Source organism: Propithecus coquereli, unplaced genomic scaffold (genome assembly GCF_000956105.1).
Source record: "Propithecus coquereli isolate 6110/MARCELLA unplaced genomic scaffold, Pcoq_1.0 Scaffold84, whole genome shotgun sequence".
Lineage (NCBI taxonomy): Eukaryota > Metazoa > Chordata > Mammalia > Primates > Indriidae > Propithecus > Propithecus coquereli.
This window is the reverse complement of record NW_012154618.1, coordinates 1,471,231-1,490,542: the sequence shown is the minus strand read 5'-3', so window position 1 is coordinate 1,490,542 and position 19,312 is coordinate 1,471,231. Positions and strand designations below refer to the sequence as shown.

General features: G+C 38.3%; 1 protein-coding gene across 1 annotated transcript in view; it reads left to right on the top strand.

Moving 5' to 3' along the window:
• The window catches only part of ATRNL1 (attractin-like 1), a 739,312-nt gene that overhangs the window by 8,921 nt on the left and 711,079 nt on the right, over positions 1 to 19,312 (top strand). Inside the window, exon 2 of the mRNA XM_012663875.1 lies at positions 18,367 to 18,450. Coding sequence (XP_012519329.1) covers positions 18,367 to 18,450 — 84 coding nt within the window. The remainder of the gene's footprint in view (positions 1 to 18,366; positions 18,451 to 19,312) is intronic.

Genomic DNA, 19,312 nt, shown 5'->3' with positions numbered 1-19,312 from the left:
GTGCATATATTAATATATTTAGGATTATTGTATTTTCCTGCTGAATTGCTCCCTTTATCATTATATAATGACTAGTTTTGTCTTTTTTAATTATGTTTGATTTGCAGCCTATTTTATCTGATGTGAGAATAACTACTCCTGCACTTTTGGTTTCCATTTGTGTAGAATATTTTTTTTCTGTCCCTTTACCTGGAGTCTGTGAGAGTCCTTGTGAGTTAGATGGGTTTCTTGGAGACTGCATATATTTGAGTTGTATTTTTTCATCCATTCAGCCAATCTTTATCTTTTAAGTGGAGCATTAAGACCATTTACATTCAATGTTAGTATTGATATGTGAGATACTGCTCTGTGCATCATATTGAATGCTACCATGTTTTGTTTTCCCCTTTATGCTACTGTTTTATAAGAGCTGTGAAGTTTAACTTTTGGGTTTTTTTTTTAATTTCAGCATATTATGGGGGTACAGATGTTTAGGTTACGTATGTTGCTCTTGCCCCTGCCCCCCCCACCCAAGTCCGAGTTTCAAATATGTCCATCCTTTGGGTGGTGTGTATTACACTTTGTGTATGCATATACCTGTACCCTCCTCCCGGGTTTTTTTTTTTTTTATATTGGTGGGTATTGATTGTTCTGTTCTGTGTATAGAGCACATTTGAGCATTTCCTGTAGGGCAGGTCTGGTGGTGACAAATTCCCTTAGTGTCTGCTTGTCTGGGAAAGACTTTATTTGTCATTCACTTATGAAACTTACTTTTGCAGAATACAAAACTCTTGGCTGGTAGTTATTCTTTTTAAGAAGATTAAAAATATGACCCCTATCCCTTCTGGCTTGTAAGGTCTCTGCTGAGAAGTCTGCTGTTAGTCTGATGGGTTTTCCTTTGTAAATTACTTTGCTTTCACCTTGCAGCTTGTAGGATTTTCTCCTTTATTTTGACTTTGGCCAGACTGATGACTATGTGTTTTGGTGATGTCCTATTTGCTATGAATCCTCCAAAGTGTTCAATGACCATCTTGTACCTGGATATCTAAATTTCTGGTGATACGAGGGAAATTTTCCTTAATTATTCCCTCAAATGGATTTTCCATGCTTTTTTGATTTTTTTTTTCTTCTTCCTTAGGCATACCTATGATTCTTACATTAGCTCATTTTACATAGTCCTATATTTCTCTGCATGATTATTCTTCTTTATTCTTTTTTCTACATTTTTGACTGACAGGGTTAATTTGAAGGCCTTGTCTTCATGCTCTGAAATTCTTTCTTCTGCTTGGTCTAGTCTGTTGAAGTTTTCTGCTGTATTTGTAATTCCCTAAATGACTCTTTCATTTCTTTAAGCTTTGTTATACCCTTTCTTATGTCATCTGTCTCTTTAATGAGTTTTTGTATTTTTCATTCATGCATTCATGTCTTGATTTATTTTTTTGGTTTCTTTGTGTTGGCTTTCAACTTTTTCATCAATCCCTTTCATCTCATTTGCCATCCATATTCTAAATTCCATATCTGATATTTCAACAATTTCCTTTAGGTGAAGTCCATTGCTGGAGACCTATTGTGATCCTTGGGGGTGTTGAAACAATTTGTTTTTTCATGTTGCCAGAGTTTTTATGCTGGGTCCTTTTCATCTGAAACCTCTTCTCTCAGCTTAAGACAGATTAAGTTTGCTGTACACCTATTCTCCTCTGCTGGGAACTCTCCTGCTAAGTGAATAGAAGGGAAGTTCCCTAGATGGCACACTTGTGGCCTGCTTGGGAGGATTGACCTGGCTGGATGCATTGAGAGCCTGTAATGCAGCTGTTCTCCTGCGTCATCCCATTCTTCTGTGGTTTTCACAGTCCAAGGCCAGTGTCGGGGGATGTTTGTGCAGAGTGGTAGATTGGTCCCCAGGCCATAGTTGGAAGCTCTGGCAGGGAGCTGGGTGAGTCCCTCTCCGTGGAGATGGGTGATGTGAGAGTTTGCTCTATTCGGGTCTACCTGTGGCAGCAGCAGTGGTGGCTTAGCGAAACTATTTAGACAGTGGCTGCAGGTATCAGGGTTGTGAACATTCACTTCATTCAGGAGCAGTGGTGGCATGCAGTGGGGGGCAGCTGGTGGTGAGCAGGTCTATGGTGGTGTGGAGGGGGCGGTGCCACGGTGGCTGGGTGGCATGCAGTATGGGCAGGGCTGCTGAGGTGCTAGTTGGCTGTGGCAGCCTGGTGGTGTGTTGGATCCCCTGGTGGCCAGGGGTTGTGCGGCACCCAGTCATAGTGTGTGTGAGTGCCTGCCCTTCTCGCTCCCTCCCTGGCCCAGCATGGGGAGGTGGCTACAGGCTCATGCCTGTAATACTAGTGTTTTAGAAGGGCAAGGTGGGATGATTGCTTGAGTCCAGGTTGTATATTTATCTCATAGCTTAAGTCATTGTTGAGGAAAAATGTATTGATGAGCTGGAATCTTCCTATTTAGAAATATTGTTAAAATTTTAGAGTTCAGAATGAGTTGATATCTTAGTCTGTGTTGCTGTAAAGGAATACCTTAGGCTGGGAAATTTATAAAGAAAAGAGGTTTATTTGATTGTGGTTCTGCAGGCTATACAAGAAGCATGGCACAGCATTTGCTTCTGGTGAAGGGCTCAGGCTGCTTCCACTCATGGTGGAAAGTGAACGTAGGGCAGCTGAGGGCAGAGATCACATGACATGGCAAGAGCAGCAGCAAGACAGAGAGAGAGGCAGATACCAGGCTCTTTTTAACAACCAGCCCTGAGGGAACTAGCAGAGCAGGAGCTCATTACCAGGAGGATAGCACCAAGCATTCATAAAGGATCTACCTTTGTGACCCAAACACCTCCTATTAGGCCCCACTGCCAATATCGAGGCTCAGATTTCAACATGAGGTTTGGAGGGGTCAAATATCCAAACCATAGCAGTTGAGAAATAGGCCTAGAAGTCAGATAGATAATGGTTAAAATAACAGCTTTATCAATGCTAAATTGGAGAACATGACTTTTATGTGTGGCCATAATGGGCTATCTAATATTTTACCTGAAAATTAAATTTATCTACTCATTTACAGGCTGAGTTAGGCAACTGCTGGTCTGTATTGTGGGGCAGAGCCCTTATTGCACGAAGGATGGTCAGAATGCATTCCCTGTGTCTATAATTGGCTGAGCCTTGCATACCTAGGTTTTTCCCCTTAACTCACTAATCAGATAAGCCACCCCTTCTCCACTGGGGAAGAAAGAGGGAATGAGAAGTGGAGAAGTAGGCCAGGAGTGTTACTCTAACTAAAGTCCCTCCCTATGGAAGCATGAGGAGCAGACAGTATATTCTCTCTTAAAATCAGTAAAAATGAAATGAGCACAACTGAATCAAATCTTTTAAAAATGAAATATCTTGCCTGGTAACTTAATTACTCTTCCTATCCCTGCAACCTTCTTGCTTAGTATGGAAAACAAACTTGACAATGTTAGCTATATTTAACATGGCCAGAAATCTTGAAGTAAATGCCTAATTATAATATTTAGCCCACAGATGCTGAAACATTAGAATGAAAGTCTTCCGAGTACCCAGAATAGCTCCTCTCAATCCAATATAACTTATCCACAAATAAGTATTGACAGGCATTAGCTAAAGGGTTAAAATGCTGAAATCTTTTTGTTATTGGTCTCAGTAACATTCATCCTGAAGATACTATTTTATTCTTGCAGCTATTTGAAGATGGGACTGGGAAAGATTTGCAACAAGGAATATAGTATTTTGAAGGATCATAGGAAAAGGTTATTTTAATTTACTGGAGCAGAAATAGTTGTGGTTTGATCAGAGGTATTCTACCAAAATTTAATTATTTTCCACCCCAAATCACGGGGAGGGTATGGTCTATATAGCTCCTTCCATGGATATCAGACCTGAGAGCTAACAGAGCATATGCTGCTTGTTATTGAGTCCAGCCCATAGAAATATGTTAACTAGTATATGGGAATGGCCAATCCACCTAGTATAGCCATCATGGTTAGTGTACTTATATGGGGGAAAATATTAACTGGTAATGTCAATAACTGTGTGGCCAGGATATGATTTGTATAAATCAAAGCTCTTCAATGTGGGAGGTACCTAAGATTACTTACTGGAGTGTGTGAAGAAAATATTAGGACTTCTGGTAGTATTATTTTTAACTTTTGTTTTTAATTTTATGTTTTGTAGTATAATAATATTTTAGTTTAAATGGTACATGTTTATGTTGATATACAAATATTTTAATTAATTTAATAAAAATTTTTACTGATAGTGAGCATGATAATTAAGGTGTAGACACTACTACTCTAGCAGATGAGGTCATCTGAAGCTATTATTAGAGGTCAGGTATACAGACAGTGTAGAATTGGGAATGGGGCATGTGAGTGCACTATGAAGGGGACAAGAAGAAATGCATGCTCAGCACAGTGTAATACAGCAATATACCAGTAGACAGGAAAAACATAACAACGAATATAGTCTAGAGGTCCTCTTCATTCATTTTGCATAAAAAGGAATCAACAAGCCCACAGCTAACATCATACTCATTGGTGAAAAGTTGAAGGCTTTTTCTCTAAGATCAGGAACAAGGCAAGGATGCCTAGTTTTGCCACTTCTATTCAACACAGTACTGAAATTCCTAGCCAGAGCAATTGGAATGAAAGAGAAATAAAAGGTATCCAAATAGGAAAGAAGTAAAATTGTCTCTGTTTGCTGATGATACAATCTTATGTATAGAAAACCCTGAGAATTCCACCAAAAAACTGTTGAACTGATAGACGTATTCAGTAAAATTGCAGGTTACAAAATCAACATACAAAAATCAGTAGCATTTCTATACACTAACAATGAACTATCTAAAAAAGAAATTAAGAAAACAATCCTATTTACAATAGCATCAAAAACTACTTAGGGGTAAATTTAAGGAGGGGAGAGATCTATATACTGATTACTATAAAACATTGATGAAAGAAATTGAAGATGACACAAATAAGTAGAAAGATACGTTATGGACTGGAAGAACTAATATTGCTAAAATGTCTGTACTACTCAAAGTAATCTACAGAGTCAATACAATCCCTATCAGAATTCCAGTGTCATTCTTTACAGAAATAGAAAAAAATTCTAAAATTTGTTTGAAACCACAAAAGACCCCCCCAATAGCCAAAACAATCTTGAGCAAAAAGAACAAAGCTGGAGGCATCAGACTACCTGGCTTGTCTTCAAAAAGTTCATGGAAAATGAGTATTATGAAAAAACTATGCATGGATTTCAAATTTTTTTATACCAAAATAAACTCATACTAACTTGTTATAACATGTATGAACAGGATCTAGTTTGAGGCACTAAGAAGGATGAGACATCAGTTTGAACAGAGCCCCTATCAGAGCAACATGAATTCTACTAAAATTGCACAAGAGCAAATGTCAAATTTATGGTGAAGCTTGGGTGGAAGAATGGTAAAATCATTGATGAAAAGTTTATGGGAAAATACCCCAAAGTAATCAGCAGTTTACAAAATGGATAACTTTTTTAAAGAAGGGATTGAGACCCACAGCAGCAGACCATCTCTGTCAATTTATGAGGAAAAAAAAAATCGTCTTATCCATGCTCTAATTGAAGAGGATTGATGATTAACAACACAAACAATGGTCAACACCATAGTCATCTCAGCTGGTTCAACTTACACAATTCTGACTGAAAAATTAAAGTTGACCAAACTTTCCACTTGCTGGGTACCAAAATTGTTGTGCCCAGATCAGCCACAGACCAGAGCAGAGCTTTCAAGGGAAATATTAAGTGGGAGCAAGATCCTGAAGCATTTCTTGGAAGAATTGTATTATCACTGGTGATGAAACATGGCTTTACCAGTATGATCCTGAAGACAAAGCACAATCAGAGCAATGGTTACCAAGAGGTGGAAGTGGTCCAGTCAAAGCAAAAGCAGACTGGTCAAGAGCAAAGGTCATTGCCATAGTTTTCGGGGATGCTCACTCAGGGCATTTTGCTTGTTGACTTTCTGGAGGGCTGAAGAGTGATAACATCTGCTTATTATGAGAGTGTTTTGAGAAAGTCAGGCAAAGCTTCAGCAGAAAAATGCCCGGGAAAGCTTTACCAGAGAGTCTTTCTCCACCATGACAGTGTTCTTGCTCATTCCTTTCATCAAACAAGTGCAATTTTTTGGAGAGTTTTGCTGGGAAATCATTAGGTATTCACCTTAAGGTCCTGATTTGGCTTCTTTTGACTTCTTTTGTTTCCTAATCTTAAAAAATCTTTAAAGGGCACCCATTTTTCTTCAGTTAGTAATGTAAAAAAGACTGCATTGACATGGGTAAATTCACAGGATCCTCAGTGTTTTAGGGATGGACTAAAGGGCTGGTTTCATGACTTACAAAAGTGTCTTGACCTTGATAAAGCTTATGTTGAGAAATAAAGTTTTTATTTTTGTGTTTATATTTCTATTTTCCATAAACTTTTTGAAGTCCCCTCTTAGTAATTAAAACAGCATAGTACCAGCATAAAAACAGACATATTGACTAATGGAACAGGATAGAGAGCCCAGAAATAAACCATACATCTACAGTCCATTGATTTTTTGACAAGGGTACCAAAAACACACATGGGGAAAGGACAATCTCTTCAATAAATGGTGCTGAAAAAATTGGATATCCACATGTAGAAGAATGAAATTGAACCCTTATCTCACCCCTTATACAAGCATCAACTCAAAATGGATTAAAGACTTAGGTTGAAGACCTGAAACTGTAAAACTACTAGAAGGAAATGGAGAAAAACTCTATGACATTGGTCTGGGCATATAACCTCAAAAACATAGTCACCAAAACCAAAAATAGACAAATGGGATGGAATCAAAGAGCTCTGTATAGCAAAGGAAACAACAGAGTGAAGAGACAACTTACAGATTAGGAGAAAATATTTGCAAGTCATACATGAATTAAGGGGCTCATACCCAAGATATATAAGGAAGTCCAACTACTCAATAATAAGAAAACAAATAACCCTATTAAAAAAATGGGCAAAGGACCTGAGTAGACATTTTTCAAAAGAAAACATACAAAAGGCCAACAAATATATAAAAAAAAGTTCAATATCACTAATCATCAGGGAAATGAAAATTAAAACCATAATGAGATTACCTCATACTTGTTAAAATGGCTACTATCAAAAAGATGAATGATAACAAGTGTTGGCAAGGATGTGGAGAAAGGGGAAACTTCGTATACTGATGGTGGGAACGTTAATTAGTATAGCCATTTTGGCAAACAATATGGAGGTTCCAAAAAAAAAAAAAAAAAACAAAAAATAGAATTACCATATGATCCAGCAATCCCACTTCTGGGTATATATCCAAAGGAATTGAAATTAGTGTGTTGAAGAGCTGTCTGCACAATTATGTTCATTGCAGCATTACTTAGCCAAGATTTGCAAACAACCTAAATGCCCATCAACAGATGAATGGATTAAAAAAAGTGGTATGTATACACAATGTAATAGTATTCATTCTTAAAAAAGAACAAAATTCTGTCATTTGTGACAGCATGGGTGAAGCTAGAGGACATTATGCTAGGTGAAATAAGCTAGGTATAGAAAGGCATATGTCACCTGATTTCACTTATATGTGGAATCTAAAACTCTGAACTCATACAAGTAGAGAGTAGAATTGTGGTTATAAGAGTCTGGGAGTAGAGGGGGAGCGGATGGGGAAAGGGGAAATTTTGGTCAAATGGTACAAAGTTTCAGTTAGGACAAGTAAGTTCTGGTGTTCTATTGCATAGCAAGAGAACTATTGTTAATATATATTTCATTAAAACACATTGCTAAAAGAATGGATTTTAAATATTTTCATCAGAAAGAAATCATAAGTATGTGAGGTGATGGACATGTTAATTAGCCTGATTTTTCTCAATCCACAATGTATACATATATCAATGCATCACATTTTACCCCATACATATATATAATTACTATTTATCAATAAAAATGAAAGTAAAAAATAAAAAGGAATTAATAAACTGTTAAATAGTATTTTAACTAGAAAACCTGTTTTAAATAAGACTTCATGTAAGGATGGCTTATGAAAGCTACACTGCACAAAGACTATCCTTGAGTGGATCTGACTATTCCTTGAAGAGCGGTTATGGCAGCACTAAATCCATATTCTGTGATAAACAGGATTTATTTCAGAGACTTTGTAATATTAAAACAGTTACATTTTTCTTATTTTTATAATGTATTAAATAAATTTTATGTTCATAGCCAGGATAGAGAACAGCATCCAATTGATTTAATTTTATTTCTGTTTAATGTTTGTGCTAGTTTTTCTGCATTTAGTAGTGGCCGCCCATTTGTTATAAACAGCCCAGCATGCTTATTTAATTAAGGACTCTGGATTGGGCAGTTTCAGCTAGAATGAGACATTGGCAAGGCATATGGGCATGTGACAGGCATCTACACAAGGGATTGGCAAACTTTTTCTGTAAAGGACCAGATAGAAGATATTTTAGGCTTTGCTGGCCAGATGGTCTGTTGCCAGTACTCAACTCTGTCCTTGTAGCATGTTAGCAATCTTAGATAATATTTAAACAAACAAGTGTAGCTGTGTTCCAGTAAAACTTCATTTACACAAACAGACAGTAGGCCAGTAGTTTATGGAATGCTGATCTAGATTAATATGTCAATATGGCTCTCAATTCAAGAAAAGGAGTGATAAAAAATTAAAGAAAAATTGAAACAGAATACATTGTAGTAATGACATTAGAAATAGTAGTTATGTAAGAAAACTATTTTACTTTTTTAGGTAGTTGAATTATATCCTACTGGATTTCCACACAATTGGAATACAAGGGTATTAGGAGTAAGAAGTGAATGAATAAATTTTGGTGTTTGTGGTCAAAGCATGGTCTTGAAGTGTAATACTTTTGAATTTTAGAGATTAATTCTAGATTGTGAAGAGGTTCAAAGTGTGTAATGGGAATGCTTTGCTCAAGTGGCATGGAGGTGAAGGTTCTTGGAGTTTAAGAAGAGGTCGGGAAATGACAAAAGAGTTGTTCTTTCCATATCATAGAATTGGCAGGAGCCTTCCCCCCTTACGCTTATCTTTTGGTGGTGATAAGGGATTTTCCATTACTTTTACTCTGGTTGGTGGCATCCTCCCATGTTTCCAGTAGAATGTAATTGGCAAGGACGAAACCTGTTTGTAGGAAGTTGAGGGAAAGGTTAGGCTCTTGGTAGGATGTTTAGTGCTAGGGTTGAGGAATGAAGGTAGGGAAGGAATTCAGGGATTGTGGTGAGTACTTCCCTTTTAAGTCTGGATAATTGTGCCGCTGTAGTTGAACGAATAGGCAGGCTGTGTAATTTTTGATACTCCTGTTGTTTAGCTTATGTGGGGAGGCATAACTGTTCCTTTACATCACCTCTTGATAATGATAATTAATGTTTTTTTCTTTTTGTCTCGATCAGTTTTGCTACGGGTTTATTAATTTTATGATTCTTCATAAATCAACTTTTGGTTGTATTGATTTTCTTTATTGTATTACTGTTTTCTATTTCAGATATTTCTGTTCTTTATTATTGCCTTCCTCATGTTGTTTTGGTTTAATTTGCTGTTCTTTTCTAGCTTTTTGAGCTGTCTTAGATCATTGATTTTTACTTTTCTAGTATTAACATTTAGAGCTAAATTTTTCTAAATATTGGTTTAGCTGCATCTCACAAATTTTGATATGTTGTGGTTTTAGTATTATTCAATATTTTATTTCCTAATTGTCTTTGTGACTTAGAAGTCTGTTGCTTAATTCCCAAACATTTGGGGATTTTTAATTTATATTTTTGTGTGGTCACTGTACATGGGGCTGCAACTAGCATGGCTTTTAGAAGCATGATTACTATAGCCAGTTGTCACTAATTGTTTAAATTGGTTTAATTCAGTTCTGGTGTTACTTGTTGCTATGGCTAAAGACCAAGTAGTCATTTAAAGAGGGTTGGAATTCATTTTTCTCATTGTCAACCCTGGCTTTTGAAAGACATTTGCAGGCCCAGAAGGTTCAAAAAGATCTGAGGGTTTAAGGTTCTGAAGTACATCTAACCAGATGGTGCTCTCTCTGGTATGAAGATTCCACTTTCTTTTGGGGGCACTATCTTTAGCGCTGGAGTTTTGCCAGAGCTGTGAATTAAACCTTTTCTGTTATTTTGCTCCTCTGGCGATCTGGTCCTCAGCCTGTTTTTCAGTTTGACCTACCCTCTGGCTGCAGGAGATCAGTCTCTTTAAATGTTGGAGAAGCCTCTGTCTTTCATGCTATATGTAAAATTGGTTCAATTGAGTCTAAAATTTTCTTCCTTCAGCACCCAATGGCTTTTAACAGCAATCAAATAGTAATTCCATAGTCCTAATATTTACCCTTGCTACTATATTTCTCGGATATTAGGAGGGATATTGCATAAGCCTATCGTATTAAAGTGAGTGCATATCCTTTCACTGGTATCCCATCTCAATTTACTACAAGTGAAAATCTTAGTGATTGTGATACTATAGCATGCTATAGGTTATTACCACACAATCTACCACCCTCAGTGTGGCCCTTGTTGCCATATGGCCAATAAATGATCCAACCCTGTAATCCCAAACTGAAGATATACTTCCTAATACTAACTGTTTAAGTTTGGTCACTCTTCCCTCCACTACCCAGAAGCAGATCCTGAGACAAGAATTGAGCACATGTAATATATTTGGGAGATGGAGGGACATTGACAGAAGAGTGGTATAGAGAAGAGAAGGAAGCCAATAGGAGATCTGGTATCAAGTCAGGCACCACAGTGGGTGATTAGAGCTTAATCCCACAGAAAGTGCTGGGGAAAATGCACTTCAGTATTATCCCAGCAATGAGGTAAGGAAGCTGAAGCGTATTTATTAATATACTCCTTGAACCAAACCATTTATTGGTTAAGGGCTGTCCCTAGAAGGATATTGATTCAGAGGCACTTTTCAGCCTACCACATGTACAAAGTAGGTTCTAGCAGTCAGAAGAGGGAACCCTTCAACAAAGAAACAGGTGTGGTCTTAGGAAGTCAGACTGGAATGTATGGAAATGGTAAAGGGGTCTCAGAGGATATGGGTATAGCACTGATACCCTCCCCCTACTACAAGTAGGCTATGTCTGTTTTTAGCTGATGCAGTGGCTCAGCTACTTGGGAGGCTGAGGCAAGCGGATCCCTTAAGGCCAGGAGTTCCAGGATTGCAGTGACCTATGATCATATTGGGAATAGCTACTGCACTCTAGCTGGGCAACATAATGAGACACAGTCTCTTAAAAAAAAATAGATATATCTATTTTGAACTATGCAAGATAATGCCAGATTATTTTCTAAAGTATAGTAGTTGTACTGATTTATTCCTATGAGAATTCTTTTTCTCTATATCCTTGCCAATATTTGGTAATATCAATATTTTTAATTTTAGCCATTCTGTTGAGTGTAAAGTGGTTTATTATTGTGATTTTATTTTGCATATCCTTATTATTAGTGTATCGGTCTTAGTTCAATTAGGAAAGAGAATTGTAATTTTAACATGAAAAGTTTAACGTAAGGAAGTATTAACTATAACAGGGACTGGAGTAATGAGAGATTGGCTAGTAAGAAATAAAGAGTACTCCGAAGAACACTGAAATAGTAGATATAATGATATATAGATATACCATACTTAAGACTGAAATGGAGTACCTAAATAAGAGTGGCCTCCTCCTCCTGGCCTGAGACCCAGACTTTGCTAGGAGGGCATGGCTTTGGCTTAATGAATGGCAGAAAAGTTGCCTTTGGGCTGCACTGGTAGAACTTGCTCAACAACTGGCCTCTCTGGAGTTTGCCATAAAACCACCTGTAGGATGTTGAGGAAAGATGTCATGGGGAGGTGTCTCATTGTAGGCACTCTGGTACAAAATTGCCTGAGGGGAGATGCTGGGGGAAGCTGTTGGTGGCTGAGAGCTGCTGGCCACCATAGACTATAGGAGTCCAGTGGTAGAGAAGCCACACAAGCTGCAGGAGCTTGTTGAGCACACTGGAACCAAGAAGCAAAAACCTTTTTTCCTGCAGTCTCTCCAGTACACTCTACTGACAAAGCATGCCAGCTTAACATCTTGCCATCTGGGGGAAAAAAAATGTAAAACAAATTTAAAGGGCCCATATCTGTTTTCACAGAGTAGGGCAAATAGGGTGAATCTGGAGGTGAGGGGCAACAGATGGATAACTGGCACAGTCCACCCTTTGATGATTCAGCTTCTATAAGCATTCTTATAAACATATTTGAGTTCCCCAACAACAACCAAACAATGCTATATTTCTACCTAAGAAGACAGATATCTTACAAGTGAAATTCTTACCTTTTCCCCAAAATGAGGAAACATACAGTCCCAACAGTCATTATATCCATCATTGGCTATGTTAATTACTCTTCATATTGAGTCATAGTCACATTGAATATTTAGTTATCTAAAGACTAAATCATAAAATTCACTTCTAGCAACTTGTTTTATTTTATAAAATAAAAATGTGAAGGGATATATATATATATATAAATAAAACAAGCAAATTGAAACTATGCAAAGGTATTATGATCCTTATTTCTGTAATTGGTTACAAGACCATAATTGACATCTGTGGTTTTGTTGTTCTACTATCCATTCCATATTTTTCCCTGCCTTCAGCTAGAATCTCAGCTAATTAGAGTTTTACCCAGTGGAGTGACCTGACCCAAACAGAAAGGACTGATTCCTCAGTCATTCTGCTATTAGTATGGATATTTTCTATAGACCTATCTACTTGATCACTGATCCTTTTTTTCATCTGTATTTAATGTGTTGTTAAACTTTTTCATTGAATTATTACTTTTGATTATGGTAGTTTTCAGTACTAGATTTTCCATTATTTTTTCCAAATTTGCAGTTACTTTTTATAGTTTTCAATTAACTGCCATAAGTCTTGTCTTTTGTCTTCTTGAACTTAGTAATCATATGCCTTTTATAGTGTGCATCTGATAATACCAGTAATTGGAATATCTTTGAGTCTGTTCCTGTTGTTGCTTCTTATTTTGCTGTATTTTCATATGCCTAGTTATCTTTGATTATGCTAGATACTTTATTTAAAAATTATTGATAGAAATAATTTGAGGCCTAGGATAACATTAACTTTCTTTAGAGAATATCATATATCTTTTGTTTAGAGACTTGGCATACTAGCAGTTCTAGCACCACCATAAGCCTATTTTAAGTCTTACAGTGTTTTCTGCTGCCCGGATGACTCGTAGCTAGGCTATAGTCTAGGTACGAGCTGGTTTACTTCTGGTATATTCTTACCCTAATGGCAAGCATTGTGTCTCAAGTCAAAATGCTATGTTGTTTATTTGAGCCCCTACATCTTGAGGGCCATTGCCTCCAACTTTTGACCCCCATCCTTCCTTGAGGTTGCTGAATTGCACTCTCAGCCTTTTTGAAGTCTCCTTTAAATAGGCAAATCTCTCCAGGGCAAAAGCAGTTCTGAATGCCTTGCTCCTCTTAAAGAATTTGCAATTTCTGGATCTTGGCTTGGTAGATTTTGTCATTGTGTTACTTATAAGATGCTTTTAAAATCTTTAGCTTTTTAAGTTGTCTTTTGCTAGTTTGAAGTCTGTATGAGACTGGGTACCTCAGATTTCTTTTGGTTTCCATTTGCATGGAATATTGTTTTCCATCCCTTCACCTTGAGTCTGAATGAGTCCTTGTGGGTTAGATGTGTTTCCTGGAGACAGCAGATACTTGGCTTGTATTTTTTTATTCATTCAGCCAGCCTGTGTCTATCGAGTGGGGAGTTCAAGCCATTCACATTTATTGAAAGAATTGATAGATGGGGTGGATTTCTGTTCATCCTATGGAGTAGAACTTTATTGCTCTGTTGAATAAGAAATAAGAGGAACGAACAAAACCTACAAGACATATGAGATTATGTAAAGAGGCCTCACATAACAATCACAGGTATCTCTGAGGGCAAAGAAGAAAATACAAAAGAGTTGGAAAACCTATTTGAGGCAATAATGGAGGAAAATTTCCCTAGCCTTGCTAAAAATCTAGATATCCAGGTATAAGAAGCCCAAAGGACTCCTGGGAGATTCATTGTGAAGAAGCAATCACCATGATACCCAGTCATCAGACTGGCCAAAGTAAACATGAAAGAGGCACCCTTACGAGCTGTAAGGCAAAAGCATCAGGTAACTTACAAAGGAAAACCCATCTGACTAACTGTAGACTTCTCAACTGAGACCTTACAAGACAGAAGGGACTGGGGCCCTATTCTTAGTCTCCTCAAACAGAGTAATAGCCAGCCTAGAATTCTGTATCCTGTAAAACTAAGTTTCTTATGAGGGAGAAATAAAGACTTTCTCAGACAAGTAAACACTGAGGGAATCTGTCAAGACCAGACCTGGCCTGCAGGAAGTAAACAGAACCACATTATACAAGGATCAGAACAATAGACACCCGGCAGTGTAAAATCACCCAAAAGTTAAAAGTCAGAGCCCAGATACCACAACTGCTAAACATGTTTAGCTATGGCGTTGTTCTTCCTGTCATTGATTGATGGTTGTATAGAAGAGCCAGCTGCTGAGATTGTCTCTTGTGCCCATGGTTAGCTCTGGTCCCCCAGGTGGGGCATATGAATGCTCCAAGCTTTAGAAGGGACCTTGTAGCTCCCTGGGGTTTGCTTGATCTCTACTCCCTCTGAGATGGGGGGAGGAGCAAGACAAATCATAGCTGGATTCCAGGAGCCAGAAAGGCTTTGCAAAGCCTTGGTGGATCTCAGAGGTTGCTTATCCAGCCACTGGGGGAGCCGCTGATATGAAGTTCAGGGCAATCTTTCCAAGCCGGGTAGGCTGTTCCTAAGCGAGGGGCCTAATTGCTTGAGAGCTAAGGCTTTGGTCCAGGCTCTTCTCACTCTTGTCCACTAGCACAGTTTCTCTGTGGGGTTAGGTGGGGTGGGCACCCTATTTTCTCCCTGTATCTCCACAGCACTCTCCCATCAGATCAATTCGCGTGAGTTCCCTCACTGCCCGAGATCAGCTCTTGAACTGCCCCTCATTCTGTGTATCTGACACACTTGTGTGCATCTTGTGGGATGCTGGCGGGGATCCCCAATTGTGCATGCCTGTTCCACCACAAGACCCCAAGTGGAGAGAGGTAGGCTTGTCTGTCTGCAGGGGCTTCTGCCAGGGCCATTCTCCTGCCTGGGAGTAGTGGCCGCTCATGAGTTTCTTGGCTCAGGTGTGTGTTAACGAACCCACAATTGGGGTTCACTGTTGCTTTCTGCACAGAAAGCCAATTACTGAGACAACGAGTATTGCCAAGGGAGAAAGGATTTATTTCAGTGGACATGTCTATCGGGAGGTGGGAGTTATGGACTACTTCAAATCTGCCTCCTTGATCAACAGGGTCTGGGGTTTTTCTGGAGGTGAAATGAATAATGTATTAGGGGAGCGAGCATCATTACATGTTTGGGGTGAAGTGCAGGGCACAAAGTGCAGTGAGAAATCATGTTAGTGCGTACGTCCTGTGATCAAAAAATGGTGGATAAGCCCCTCCTAGGGTGGGGATTAGGAGTTAATATTGGTCATTCTTTCAGCTCGTGTGCAGGCTCAGTGGATTGTTGGGCATGATCTGTGGTGGAGTATCACTTGTCTTCTTCGGATAAATAGGTGGGGTAAGGCTTTGTAGTTATCTCCTGACTGCAAGGAGGCTCCGCTGTTTCTGGGAAAGAAACTCAAAAGGGAATGAATGCATCAATGTAACAAAGTTACAAAGTGTTGGTCAGCAAATCTTACTGGCCTGGGACCTTGAAACATAAGTGAACTACAAGAAAAAAAAAACTATAAAAAATGTTTTCTCGCTTATGGAGGCAGTTACAGCTGCACTCCCTATTGTAATGAGTAGGGGCAGGGGCCACTGCTCCTATTCAGGTGGCATGCCCAAGGCTTTCGGTTGTCATGGGAACCAGGGGCTATGCTAATTCACCCCAAGTACCGCACCCCTATCCAATATTGTGGTTCTCCAGCGTGGGTGGTGGGTGGGCACTCTCACAGATCCCCCTTCCTCAGTGCCCCTCCACACTCTCCCGTTCGTTATGTCTGTTAGGGTTTCCTCACCCCCGTGTCCCAGACCGAGATCTCTCTCCTGCATCTCCCTGCACTGCTATCATGTCTGGGGGTGGGGGGACCAGTTCTGGTCTGCCTGTCCAAGCTGCCAGTGTACCATCCTGAGACACATACTGTGGGCAGCAAACTTGCAAATTGTGGCGGCCCTGCTCTCAGTGGTGGGCTTGGCTGGGAATACGCATCTGTTGTGGAGATGCAGCTTGTTCGTGTGCTACTTGGTTCAGGATGTTCTTGAGGTTGCAGTGTGGGGGAGAGGGGTGAGGAGGGGCCATAGCTACCAGCTAAAATTACTCTTTCTAGTGCCAAGATTGGAGGGGGTCCAGAGGAGGAAGTGTCTAGGTGTAAGATAGCCAGCACTCCCATCTGTCATGACACTATGCTGAAAAGTGTCCCTTTTTTTTTTTTTTTTTGAGACAGAGTCTCACTGTGTTGCCCGGGCTAGAGTGCCGTGGCGTCAGCCTAGCTCACAGCAACCTCAAACTCCTGGGCTCAAGCGATCCTCCTGCCTCAGCCTCCTGAGTAGCTGGGACTACAGGCATGCACCACCATGCCTGGCTAATTTTTTTCTATATATTTTTAGTTGTCCAATTAATTTCTTTCTATTTTTAGTAGAGACGGGGTCTCGCTCTTGCTCAGGCTGGTCTCGAACTCCTGAGCTCAAACAATCCGCCCACCTCGGCCTCCCAGAGAGCTAGGATTACAGGCGTGAGCCACCGCGCCCGGCAAAAGTGTCCCTTTTGAACAACTGAACTCCTGTGGATCGCTGGTTTACCTCATTTTTCCTATTTAGCCGCTGTGCCTGGGCTCATGGAAGGTAGAAGGCCTCCAAAATGTTTTATGTCCCGATGCTCACTGAAGGCACCTATGTGGGGCAGGGGAAGCCCCTCTTACCCTTTCACTGGGCTCCAGCCTCTCTGGGTTTGGCCTGCACTGCTGCCTTCTCTTCTCTATCTTCTTTCTCAGCTTTGTAGTTTTTCTTGGTTGGGTCTCCAGACATCTCTGTTGTCTCTCCCTGTGATCCACACCTGAGCTATAACTGCTCTCCACTTTCCTCAGTCCAATATTCTCTCTTCTCGCACGGACAATCTGAAAAGCAATGTTGCTAATTGGCCATCTTGACTCCGCTCCTCTTCCAAAAGTTTTTTTGAGCATGAATTAGTCCCTTTATTACCCAAAGTAATTTTCCAGGATTATGAACATGTTGCATATGACATTGACTGACCTTTCTGTCAACCCTGATTTAGGTAAATGAAATATTTTTTCTCCTAATGTTTTTAAGGCTCTATACTATGAGGAAAATTTAATTTTATCTAAAAGTAGTTAATGATCCTGATATCTATGAGTGTGTGTGTGTGTGTGTGTGTGTATGTTTATGTGAATACATAAAGACCAATTGTCTGTGACATGCATATGCATATATAAATACAGTATATAAATGCTGAGTGGGAAGATAATTATTTAAAATATAGTCTTTTGTTGGTAAAATAATTGAGCTGGAGGTAAGGAGAACAAAATGATGTAGAACTGAGATTTTTGTTTTAAATATTTTTAAATTCTGAAAATCTGAAGTTTTTCTAATTATCTTTTCCTTTTTTATGTATAAAATAGAAGACATAAAGCCTTTTGATTTACCCTATTTTAAATATTGATTAAGTTCTTAGACTAGATATAAAATAGATAAGAGAAAATGATAATAAATACAGGTAGCAGAACTCTGTAAAGTCTGGTGACAGCTACCTTAGCAATCCTGGTGCATGCAAATCGAATATAGCTAGCAAGGTGACTCCCCAAAGTAGGACATACATATACTGCTTCTCTATTCCATAGATCTGCATCTTCCAAAGTGCATTCAATCTTCTTTCTTTTGCCTCAGCCTAATTTTTGTGCAGATGATGTTTAACTTAATCTATTTTGCATCAACACTGAACCCATCAGTACAATGTTCAATCTTTCAGTGTCTTTTTCTACTGCGTAAATTGAAATGGCCATGATATATCGAGGTTTAAAGAAATCCAAAATAAATATCCTTTGAGATGTAGATAAAAATATAGCAATTTGAAATTTTCGTAAGTTGTAAATAAATTCTCTTTTTGGCAATTGCTATGTCCCATTACTTTTTCTTAATGACTTTTAAATTTTCTTATGCTACTGTATTTCTTAAAGTTACTTTAAGGTAATTATTTTCATGATTTTGTTTTCTAGGTTAACAGAACCTTCTGGATATTTAACAGATGGCCCAATTAACTATAAGTATAAAACTAAATGTACATGGCTAATTGAAGGCTAGTAAGTATACGCTTTGGGTTGAATTAATTTATTTTATTCTGAAATGGTAAAGGTGATCATGTTAATGTTAAAGCATTAAAGTATAATGACTTTATAGTTGTATAGTTGTTTATTATTAGAAAACATTGTCATTTTTACATGGGATTTACAACTGTTAGACATCACATTTAATATAAATTACAGTACCCTTTTGCTTGTGATAATAGTTAATTTTTACATATTTTGTTTTTGAGTTATATTACTATGGTATTGAGTAGGCATTTTTTGCTTGTTTTACACATCTTGTTATGGAATTTGAAGATTCCATAGAAAGTATAAAAATATTTCATGCTGTGTTATGCTATTAATTCATACTATTCAGCATTTTAATTCTAAGGTTATTTTTAAAAGAACATTTTGTAGAAGAGGGAGTTAATTATTCATTTAGAGGTACTTTTTAGTAAGTAGGGCTTGAAACTGAATTAATTTAAACATATCATGAGTGGATCATAAATGAATTGATATGAATTCTTTTTGAACCATTTTATGATTTTTAAGTACAATTTGTATACAACAAAATGTACCCATTTTGAGTGTAAAGTTCAATTAAGGTTTCAGTGATGTATATAATCTATGTAAATTCTACCTTAAGACATGGAACATTTTCTGTTGACTAAATTTTAGAAAATAATGATACATATATATGACCTGTTAATAGATTTTGAAAGTTTTATCTCATTTTTACAAATCAGATATGGTTTATCAATCTTTTACTCTGGTGATTTAAGGAGTTATAACAAAATTATCTGTAAACGTATTTTTAATGAGACACTTTACCTAAAATTTCTTCATACTGTGCTTTGTATATTATATATTAATTTAA